General features: G+C 41.9%; 1 protein-coding gene across 1 annotated transcript in view; it reads right to left on the bottom strand.

The window, feature by feature from the left end:
• Positions 1-12,572, bottom strand: part of CACNA1I (calcium voltage-gated channel subunit alpha1 I) — a 665,843-nt gene that overhangs the window by 413,440 nt on the left and 239,831 nt on the right. Inside the window, exon 4 of the mRNA XM_073549592.1 lies at positions 11,781-11,940. Within this exon, the coding sequence (XP_073405693.1) occupies positions 11,781-11,940 (160 nt within the window). The remainder of the gene's footprint in view (positions 1-11,780; positions 11,941-12,572) is intronic.

Raw genomic sequence — 12,572 nt, 5'->3', positions numbered from 1 at the left:
TCGGTTACCCATTCATAACAGCTTCCCCCCATTTTTGACAACCAGCCTTAATAAAGCAGACAGCTGGGGGCTGGTATTCTCAGGCTGGTAAGGGGCCATGGATATTGCCCCCCCAGCCTAAAAATAGCAACCCGCAGCTGCCCAGAAAATGCACATTTATTACATGTGCCTATTCTTGCACTTTGCCTGGCTCTTCCCACTTGCCCTGTAGCGTTGGCAAGTGGGGTTAACATTTGTGGGGTTGATGTCACCTTTGTATTGTCAGGTGACATCAACCTATCCATTACTAATCCTATAGTTGTATTGTAAATAAACACACAGCCAGAATAAAATCCTTTATTAGAAATAAAATAAAACAGTTTTCTATTTTTATTTAAAAATAACAAACACAGCTATACTCACCAAACGCCTATTCCACCGAAGCGCTCGATATCCTGTAATAACCCAAAAATAAAAAAACAATAATATACCATACCTGTCTGTCGTTCTGTCCCACGCTGTAATCCATGTCTGGGGGATAAACAGTTTTCAACCTGGATGATGCCAAGATGCATCCGTCCAGGCTGAGAACCACTGGTGACTGAACTGCTGCAAGTGCAGCCTGAGTGACCCATGGTGATGTCATCGAACTGCCATGACCTCTGTGAGATCCCCCCTAGCACAGTGAGAAAAACTCTCAGGTAAACTTTAAACCTCCGATCACAGCTGAGCACTCACACTGTCTTCTGACAGCATGGAAACCGCGGCTTTCTGACCAGCGGGGATGATTTCACCACCGATCAGAAGCGGTGGCAAACACTGGATGGTCGGGCCCCCAATTCAAGTGAATGGGGTTCGGGTTTGGGTCCAGATTCTGTTCTGTTACCCGAACCTGAACTTTTTGTAACTGATTGGCCAAACTTGCCAGACCCGAACATCCAGGAGTCCGCCCACCTCTACTCATCAGCATATGACTGTGATCAACAGTAACCTTTTAACCGCCAGTCACAGCTGCTGGCTCACATGATGTCATCTGTATGACAGCATGGGAAATGCAGCGCTCTGACTGACGGTAATGATATTATCGCTGATCAGAGCCCATGTTTGCCACGCTGTTATACAGATGACAGAGTGGCAAACAATGGATGTTCGAGTCAACCATTCAAATGAATGGTGTCTGAGTTTGGGTTTGAGTTCGAGTACTGTTCTGTTACCCAAACTGAACTTTCTTAAAATGATTGACTGAAACCGCCGGATCCAAACATCCACGGGTTTGCCCTTCACTAATAGCTACAACATTCTTTCTTACGACTTTCACATTTTTATTTGACATACTGTAAATGTTCTGTTTTTGAACATGGGCCTACATCTGTCGTCAGATATTGTTGTAGTAAGTGCGTGAGTAATTTGCTGTCTATGTAACATGCACTGTGCCTACACTTGTCTCCAGTATAGTTTGGACTAGACTGTGCATTACCATCAGTTAATATGTTTATCCCTGAGCTCAGATAATGAACACTGATTTTTTAATAGCTTTTATAATCAGCAAGCTGTACTGCACACGCTGATAGGAAGGCAAATATAGTTTTCATCCATTAATGATAATGGCACTAATGCTACCTAGAAATAACTCACGGTATACATGCCAGCAATGCACTATCTATCTATCTATCTATCTATCTATCTATCTATCTATTTAAAAAGTCAAAAATAAGAACGCCACAGCAAAAATAGTTATTTGGGTGCATTTACCAAACCTTCAATATAAGTCTAAGGCTGTGTGCACACGATGCAGATTTGCAGCAGTTCCGCAGCGGATTTTATCGCGCAGAAACGTTGCATTTCCGCTTTGTGATGTACAGTAGCCTTTAAATCAATGTAAAAAAAAAAACGCTGTGAAGACGCTGCGGATTTTTCCGTGCGGTTTTCCCGCGGTACAAAATCCGCAGCATGTTACTTCTTTTGTGCGGTTTTCCACCTCCCCTGTCACCAAATCCGCAAGGGGAAAACCGCGATGGAAAACCGCACAAAAACCGCATGAAAACCGTATGAAAAATGGAAGAAATCCGCAGGAAAAATGCAGGTCATTTAACCTGCGGATTTCTTCCATTCTGTGCGGAATAATCCGCAGGTCCAAAAAGTACGTCTGCACTCAGCCTTAAAGAAAGGTTCCCACCCAGGAACCAAAACGTCGCCATGTTGGGCCATTAAATAAGAAGCTTTTTTCATCTGAATGGTGTGCTGCCTCCAATCTTTTGGACCTATCTATCTATCTATCTATCTATCTATCTACAGATAGAAAAAAAAGCTGCAAAGTAAGAAGTGTCAACTATAATTTATTTTTAGCAATTTTAAAAATGGAAAGCAAAATCTAAATCAAATCCATATTTGGTGTGACGGCTCTTTGCCTTCAAAACAGTATCAGTTCTTCCATGTACACTTGCACAAACTCAGGTATCTTGTAGGATTACAATCATGTGTATGAGAAACCAATTATACCAAACACGTAATAATGATCATCATTTTCATATGTAAGCAGAAACAGTCTTTACCTGAAACATAAAAAAACGAGTAAGAGGCTTAAAGCAAGGTGATTAACAGCCAAATTGTACAACAAAAATGAGGCTGTGCAATAGAAAAATTCATGTCTCAGTTCAAACACCTTAACATGATTTAGGACAGCAACAAGGTAGTTATACTTCACCAGCAAGGTCTCTCCCAAGCAAAGATATCAAAACAAACTAAAGTTTCATGCTTTACTGTTCAAGCTCTTTTGAAGAATCACCAAGAAATGGGCTGAGGGCCATAGACGCAGTAGTGGGTCAAAGAAACTTAGTGCAGCAGATAAAAAAACATGTGCCGTAATAGTTGCGGACTCCTCATCAGTGCCTGCAGCAAACAGGGAGAGGCCATCTTAGATCTAACTATACATCTAAAGTTGGAATGGAATTAAGAGTAGAATTAATTATGAATAAGGTAGGGAAAATTGGAAATGTACCAATATTGGTGGTGCTCTTCATACAGACAGTCTAATTCAACAGTAAATAAACGGAAAAAATGAGACAATCACCAAATGGTGCAAAAATATTTTTTGCCTGTCAATCCATAAAACCAAATGCATCTTCAGAGGGGAGGAGTAGCAGGGTGCATGCATTATTGCATTGATTTGTTGTCATTAAGAACTACTTTAATCTTAAATAATAAGTCCTTGAAGTAATGATATCGCCTCTACAGAACCCTGATCACACATAATCGAATATGTGTGGGATTACATGAAGAGACAGGAGGATTGGCACAACTAGAATCCACAGAAGATCTGTGGTCGGTTCTCCAAGATGTTTGGAACAACCTTCCTGCTGAGTTCCATGAAAGCTGAAAGGATGTTTTCACCAAATATTGATTTGATTTAGATTTCTCTTTTGCTCATTCACTTTGAATTTTGTTAATTGATGAGAATAAGCTAATACCAATTCTATTTTTGAAATCATTCTTACTTTGCAGCATTTGTTTTATACCTGACTAAAATCCTTGCACCTATGTTTTACAATTTTCAGTCAATAGCGCTCTGTGAGAGCTTACTTTTTGTGTCACAAAATGTCCTTTTCATTGGCTTAAATGGAACCCCTTACCAGGAATATAGCTATTAACCTTCAGATATGCGATTAATCTGCAGGTTAACAGCATTATGAAGCTTGCACCCAGCCGAATGCAGCAGATAGAAAATTATCTTTATTCTCCCTGCCAGCATTCAGTATTCAGTCATAGGGCTGGGGGCGCCGCCGGTTCTGTCACTGCTCTGAGAATATAGAGCGGCCGCTGTAAGCGCGCCCCCGGCACAGGCTGACAGCTGGTGGCAATGTAGAGGCAGTGTCAGTCAGTGCTGGGGGCGCAGTTACAGCGGCCACTCTGTCAGCGACGAGGGTGTAGTTACAGCAGCCGCGACTGAATCGGCGGCGCCCCGCCCCTGTGACTGAATATTGAATGCTGGTGGGGAGAATAAAGATCAATTTCTCCTCGCTGCATTCAGCTGCATGCAGGCACCAGACAGCATCATAACACGGTTAACTTGAGATTAACCGCATATCTACAGGTTAGATCTACCAGATCAACTTCATGTGAAGGAGATGTGTTGCACTGCATGAGGCAAATGGTGGTCACACAAGATACTGACTGGTTTTCTGACCCCCCAATACTGTAAAACTGCACATTTTAGAGGGACCTTTTATTGTGACCAACCTAAGTGTTGCGTTTATATTTTTCCATAATATATCAAAGAAACAGTAAGGCTGGAGTCACACACAATGTAGAAAAATACGGACCATATTGTACGGCCGTAATACGCATAAATGGTCCCTAAATGGTGCTCCGTATGTCATCCGTTGTCAGGGTGTGGCCGTGTATTTTTCTCATGTAAGCATCCGTATGTAATCCGTATGGCATCCGTATACCGTTTTTTTCTCGCAGGCTTGCAAAACGGACATATAATGGAGTCCAATGACAGGTTTTTAAATCCAAATGAAATAATAGCTCTAAACACATAGAATACATATATATATATATATATATCTATATATATATATATACATATACATGTCATTGAGACACATATATATATATTTATATTTCACAGAGTTCTTCTTAGCAGAATAGCCGCTAGTTCAATTGCTGGCTTCTGTCAAATCATTACCCAACCCAACATGAAATGACACATAGTTTACATACAATAAAGGACTTAATTTCAGTTTTTTTTTTTATATGTCCCTGACTAATAATTAGATGAGGGTTTGTGTGCCAAATTTGGGAGGTGTAGGTGTTAATTTAAAGGGTTAATTCGTTGTAAAAGAATGCGTGGGCTCCCGCTGTAATTTGTCAACCAGAGAGGTAAAGCAGGTGAGTGAGGGCAGATTTTAATAGCCATGAGAGGGACCATTGTTTTTGCCCCCCCCCGGCTACAAAAATCTGCCCCCAGACACCCCAGAAATGGCGCATTTATAAGATGAGCCAGTTCTGGCACTTATCCTCTCTATTCCCATTACCCTGTAGAGGTGGCAAATGGGTTAATATAACAAAGGGTTAATGTCACCATTCGATTGTAAGGTGACATTAAGCCGATTAATAACGGAGAGGTGTCAATAAGACACCGATCCATTATTAACCCTATACTAAGAAAGGGTTAAAAACCACACACAGACATTAATTAAAAAGTCTTTTAATGAAATAAATACACCAAGTTTTTGACAAATTTTTATTAGTCTGGTAATCCAAAATAAAACCATGACCTGCAACAAAAATAACATAAAAAATCACCAATATCCTTACCTCTCTGCTGTTCAGTCATGTCCCACGCTGCAATCCATCAGAAGGGGTTAAATAGTTTACAATGAGGACCGGTGCTAATGCGACCAGCCTCACTGTAATCTACTACAAAATGAATTGATTCAGCTCTGCGCAGCCTCAATGGCTGCCTGTAGGTGATCTAATTACCGTGGGAAAGTTTCTGACTTTTTTCCCATGGTCATTAGTTCATTAACAGATCAGCCGGGGACTCCCCGCAGCCTCAGTGATGTCAGCGGGAGTCCCCGGCATGTGTCTCAATGACATGTATATATATATATATCTAATATATAAAGCTCAAAGTGTGTATATACATATATACATGTCATACATGTATGTATGTGTGTGTGTGTATGTATGTGTGTGTGTATGTCCGGGATAGGCATCCGCACCGTCGCAGCTACAGCCACAAAATTTGGCACAGTCACACGTCTGGACCCCGAGAGCATCCTAAGCTATTTTGTGAGGCAAAATTTTAACCCCGCGCGTTCCAATTCACCAAACAATTTTTCCCCTGTCTACATACTGGGGAAAAAGTGTGTGCGCGTCAAGCCCCACCCCTCATTATGATGTCATAATGCCCCTATTTGCATACTGGGGAAACAGTGTGTGCGTATCAAGCCCCGCCCCTCATTATGATGTCACAATGGTTGCCATGGCGACGCTGATGTCATCATAGATTGCAAGCCCCGACGCTCATTATGATGTCATAATGGTTGACTATGGGATGGAGGATGTGTGATGGTATATGGGCACTGGACTATGGGATGGAGGATATGTATGATGGGTATATGGGCACGGGCCTATGGAATGGTGGATATTTATGATGGGTATATGGGCACGGGACTGTGGGATGGAGGATATGTATGACGGGTATGTGGGCACGGGCCTATGGGATGTTGGATATGTATGACGGGTATATGGGCACGGGACTATGGGATGGAGGATGTGTGATGGGTATATGGGCACTGGACTATGGGATGGAGGATATGTATGACGGGTATATGGGCACTGGACTATGGGATGGAGGATATGTATGATGGGTATATGGGCACTGGACTATGGGATGGCGGATATGTATGATGGGTATATGGGCACAGGACTATGGGATGGAGGATATGTATGATGGGTATATGGGCATGGGACTATGAGATGAAGGATGTGTGATGGGTATATGGGCACGGGACTATGGGAAGGCGGATATGTATGATGGGTGTATGGGCACGGGATTATGGGATGGAGAACATGTATGATGGGTATATGGGCATGGGACTATGGGATGGAGGATATGTATGATGGGTATATGGGCATGGGACTATGGGGTGGAGGATATGTATGATGGGTATATGGGCATGGGACTATGGGATGGAGGATATGTATGATGGGTATATGGGCACGGGCCTCTGGGATGGAGGATGTGTGATGGGTATATGGGCACGGGACTATGGGATGGCGGATATGTATATGGGCACGGGACTATGGATGGAGGATATGGATGATGGGTATATGGGCACGGGCCTATGGGATGGAGGATGTGTGATGGGTATATGGGCACGGGACTATGAGATGGAAGATAATTATAATTTGTTATAACTAACCACAGCTAGTTACTATGCCTGTGCAGCGCCGGGCTGTGAAGCAAAATTTTAACCCCGCGCATTCCAATTCACCAAACAATTTTACCCCTATCTACATACTGGGGAAAAAGTGTGTGCGCCTCAAGCCCCGCCCCTCATTATGATGTCATAATGCCCCTATCTACATACTGGGGAAACAGTGTGTGCTATCAAGCCCTGCCCCTCATTATGATGTCACAATGGTTGCCATGGCGACGCTGATGTCATCGTAGGTTGCAAGCCCCGTCGCTCATTATGATGTCATAATGGTTGACTACGGGATGGAGGATGTGTGATGGGTATATGGGCACTGGACTATGGGATGAAGGATATGTATGATGGGTATATGGGCATGGGACTATGGGATGGAGGATATGTGATGGGTATATGGGCACTGGACTATGGGAAGGAGGATATGTATGATGGGTATATGGGCATGGGACTATGGGATGGCGGATATGTATGATGGGTATATGGGCACGGGACTATGGGATGGAGGATATGTATGATGGGTATATAGGCACGCGACTATGGGATGGAGGCTATGTATGATGGGTATATGGGCATGGGACTATGAGATGAAGGATGTATGATGGGTATATGGACACTCGACTATGGGATGGAGGATATGTATGATGGGTATATGGGCACGGGCCTATGGGATGGTGGATATGTATGATGGGTATATGGGCACGGGACTATGGGATGGAGGATGTGTAATGGGTATATGGGCACGGGACTATGGGATTGAGGATGTGTGACAGGTATATGAAGCGGGTAACCGGTGTGTGTATCTCCAGCGTGATTGCCGAAAGCGCTTGTTAAATGTCGCTGTCAGCGGCATTAAAAGGATTAATAGCTGCGGGTGGATTGCGATTCCACTCGTGGCTATTGCGGGCACATGTCAACTGTTCAAAACAGATCACATGTCCCAGGAAAGATGTGGGTTTACCGCCCTAGCCCACATCAAAGAGAGAGAGTCCGATATCGGCGTAAATGTACACTACCGTTCAAAAGTTTATGGTCACTTAGAAATTTCCTTATTTTTTAAAGAAAAGCACAGTTTTTTCTAATAAAGCTAACATTAAATGATTTAGAAATACCCTCTATACATTGTTTAAGTGGTAAATGACTATTCTAGCTGCAAATGTATGGTTTGTAATGCAATATCTTTATAGGTGTATAGAGGCCAATTTCCAACAACCATCACTCCACTGTTCTTATGGTACTTTGTGTTTGATAACTGTGTAATAAGGCTAATGGACGGTTAGAATTCCCTTGAAAACCCTTGTGCAAGTATACTAGCACAGCTGAAAACAGTTTGGCTGATTAGAGAAGCTATAAACCTGACCTTCCTTTGAGCTAGTTGAGAATCTGGAGCATTACATTTGTTGGTTCCATTAACCTCACAAAATGGCCAGAAAAAAAGAACTTTCATGTGAAACTCGACAGTCTATTCTTCTTCTTAGAAATGAAGGCTATTCCATGCGAGAAATTACCAAGAAACTGAAGATTTCCTACAACGGTGTGTACTACTCCCACCAGAGGAGAGCACAAACAGGCTCTAACCAGAGTAGAAAGAGAAATGGGAGGTCCCGCTGCACAACTGAGCAACAAGACAAGTACATTAGAATCTGTAGTTTGAGAAATTGACGCCTCACAGGTCCTCAACTCAGCTTCATTAAATAGTACACGCAAAACGCCATTGTCAATGTCTACAGTGAAGAAGCGACTCCAGGATGCTGGTCTTCAGGGCAGAGTGGCAAAAAAAAGCCATATCTGAGACTGGCTAATAAAAGGAAAAGATTAAAACGGGCAAAAGAACACAGACATTGGACAGAGGAAGATTGGAAAAAAGTGTTATGGACAGACGAATCCAAGTTTGAGGTGTATGGATCACACAGAAGAACATTTGTGAGTCCCAGAACAACTGAAAAGATGCTGGAAGAGTGCCTTACGCCATCTGTCAAGCATGGTGGAGGTAATGTAATGGTCTGGGGTTGCTTTGGTGCTGGTAAAGTGGAAGATTTGTACAAGGTAAAAGGGATTTTGAATAAGGAAGGCTATCATTCCATTCTGCAGTGCCATGCCATACCCTGTGGACAGCGCTTGATTGGAGCCAATTTCATCCTACAACAGGACAATGACCCAAACCACACCTCCAATTTATGGAAGAACTATTTAGGGAAGAAGCAGGCAGCTACTATTCTATCTGTAATGGAGTGGCCAGCGCAGTCACCAGATCTCAACACCACTGAGCTGTTGTGGGAGCAGCTTGACCGTATGGTATGCAAAAACTGCCCATCAAACCAAACCAATTTGTGGGAGGAGCTTCTGGAAGCATGGGGCGAAATTTCTCCAGATTACCACAGAAAATTAACTGCTAGAATGCCAAAGGTCTGCCATGTTGGAATTGCTGCAAAGGGAGCATTCTTTGACGAAAGCAAAGTTTGAAGGAGAAAATTATTATTTCAAATAAAAATCTTTTTTTGGAATCTTGTCAATGTCTGGACTAGATTTTAAATTCATTTGGCAACTCATTTGATTAATAAAAGTATGAGTTTTCATGGAAAACACAAAATTCTCTAGGTGACCCCAAACTTTTGAACGGTAGTGTACGTCCAATGTTGGAAAGGGGTTAAAATAATATATCCTATAACACCTTCCTGATTCCTCTCTGCTTTTATTTTAAGGTTAGTCTGGTTGTCGTGCAAGTCTCTGTACTACCTGTTATGTTCAGATGAGCAAAATGATCGCCAATCACTAACCATAGCGTTGACCAACTCTTCACTCACCAGTTTGATTGGCTGCCACCTGACTGAATGTATGGATTGAGCAGGAAGTACAGAGACCAATGGGGTACAATATTGGCAGCATTATCGCAAGATGTAATTGGTAATTCTAAATTGGTAAGGGAAGTATTACTTATTTTACTATAATAAAGCATTTACACACATAAGAATGCTTTAAATAATAAAATAAATAATACTTACCTTGTATATATGTGGAAAAAAGAGAGACAGCACAGTACTTAGCTTCGGGTGCACAGCCCCAGGCAAATAGTCCAGTATCAGCCACAATATCCAGTATTCATTCCAAATAAAGGCAGCACTCCATAGTTAATCTTTCAAGTGAAAGTGAGTTTATTAGACCCACATGTCAAGGCAACGTTTCGGCTCCAATGAGAAAGATTAACTGTGGAGTGCTGCCTTTAAATGGAATGAATACTATATATATTTATAGATAGATCGATAGATAGATAGATAGATACTGTAGATAGATAGATAAATATATAGGTAGGCAGATAATTAATTAATAGATGGACAATCCTTCAATAATGTTCTTTGTGCATTTTCCAGCTTTGGAAATGCTTCTAGGATGTTGAAGAAATACATTGAATATTCAGACACAAGTAAACTCATATATTTTATTCCCTAAAATGATGCTTTATTAATTAAAAACCACAAGTGTGGTATACACCAGAAAAAATGTGACAGAAAATGAAAAATAAAAATAAAACAAAAGTGTTCAAACAAAGCCCATACTAAGGTGACACCTTAGGGTCCCTAATTCGTTGCTGAGCTGTACCCTGCCTGGCTGCGGAGGTTGGCACCCTAGGGGGAACGTTGTGGCGCCCCCGCTCACGATGGCTATCCCTGGGGGCCCTAATAAACCCTACAGCCACTAGTGGTTCCTTCTACCCGATAATAAGGGAACCCCTACTTCTAAACAGAGATCAAACCTGCTCTATAGAGGACCCTGTGTCCCAAAATAAGAGGTTAAAAATAAATTTAGAACACACATGGCATTAGGTGGTCATTTTAATATCCCAAAAACAAGCAGACAGCCGTAAGGCAAAGCAATGGGATGAAACAATTCAGATAATGCCTAAATCTTGTACACAAAAGATTTATAACCAAGAAAGGCACGTATTACATTGACTCAATAATAAGCCATGGCCAACAATAAGGCCATCAACAGTATCCCATTGTTAAGGTAAGGGGAACGCAGAGCTGCAAAAGCGGTACTTATCTGCGTTTTTCACCACCTGCCATCCAGTAGTTAATGCCTCAACGCGTTTCGCCTTCTAAAGCTCATCAGGAGGCCTGATGCTGCGATAATTTGTGTCCCCATTTCCCCTTACCTTAACAATGGGATACTGTTGATGGCCTTATTGTTGGCCATGGCTTATTATTGAGTCAATGTAATACGTGCCTTTCTTGGTTATAAATCTTTTGTGTACAAGATTTAGGCATTATCTGAATTGTTTCATCCCATTGCTTTGCCTTACGGCTGTCTGCTTGTTTTTGGGATATTAAAATGACCACCTAATGCCATGTGTGTTCTAAATTTATTTTTAACCTCTTATTTTGGGACACAGGGTCCTCTATAGAGCAGGTTTGATCTCTGTTTAGAAGTAGGGGTTCCCTTATTATCGGGTAGAAGGAACCACTAGTGGCTGTAGGGTTTATTAGGGCCCCCAGGGATAGCCATCGTGAGCGGGGGCGCCACAACGTTCCCCCTAGGGTGCCAACCTCCGCAGCCAGGCAGGGTACAGCTCAGCAACGAATTAGGGACCCTAAGGTGTCACCTTAGTATGGGCTTTGTTTGAACACTTTTGTTTTATTTTTATTTTTCATTTTCTGTCACATTTTTTCTGGTGTATACCACACTTGTGGTTTTTAATTAATAAAGCATCATTTTAGGGAATAAAATATATGAGTTTACTTGAGAACCCTTGAAGGATTATATTTCAGATTGTGAATATTCAGACACAACCGCACGCAAACAAGTAAAAAGTACACAAACATATAGAAATATAGAAAGTCATAAATCTACGAATGGACTTACATAGTAAAGTTCTCTTCTAAGAAGCATCGATTCCGAAGCAGTCCTGCCCAAAGCTGCACCCCAATGATTCCAAATATGAAGAAGACAAAAAAACACAGAAGAAGGACATTCCCCAGCATAGGCAATGTATCCAGCAGCAAATTTACCAGGATCCTCATACCTGCAAAGGAGTGAAAGAAAAAAAAACAGCAGAAATGGAAGAAGAAATTGTGAAGGAATATGTATCAATAGAATGCCAAAGACTAAAACAAGGACAGCATGGGCAAAGATGATATGGCGGAGAATGAAAGACGGTCGTGGGTAGTGAGAAGTTGAAATCTGCAAGGAGCTGGGAAAGGAGACGAAAGGATAACCCCAGATGACAGAACATTTGGACAGAAACAAAAGCAGTTTGTCCCATCAGATATTGATGGGTTGATCTTAGTAGTTCCAAACCGATCATACAACATAATAGTAACACAGCACATGGAAAGCAGTGACAAGATCACAACACACGGATGGTAAAATTGACTGACGCACCCAACATGCTGCGGTGTGACCTTAGTGTGATTTATTGCTGTACATGCATCAATCTGGCTTTTAGTATGGTGAAGGGGCTGCTGAAAACTATAGAGGATAAGACCAAGAGTACAGTAATTTATCCTCCGTAACAAGTTTTCACAGAATGAAATAAATAAGTTTATTTTTGTATTATTTCCTGTTGATGCTTCCCTGCTGCCACAACTATATACTTATATATAGGGAGTAGGGTGATAACTGTGAGCCGCCATAAACAGCTACTTTAACTATCCG

This window comes from Dendrobates tinctorius, unplaced genomic scaffold (assembly GCF_039654945.1).
Source record: "Dendrobates tinctorius isolate UK_male_01 unplaced genomic scaffold, ASM3965494v1 ptg000159l, whole genome shotgun sequence".
Taxonomy (NCBI): domain Eukaryota; kingdom Metazoa; phylum Chordata; class Amphibia; order Anura; family Dendrobatidae; genus Dendrobates; species Dendrobates tinctorius.
Note: the sequence above shows the minus strand (reverse complement) of the source record. Positions and strands in the feature narration are given on the sequence as shown.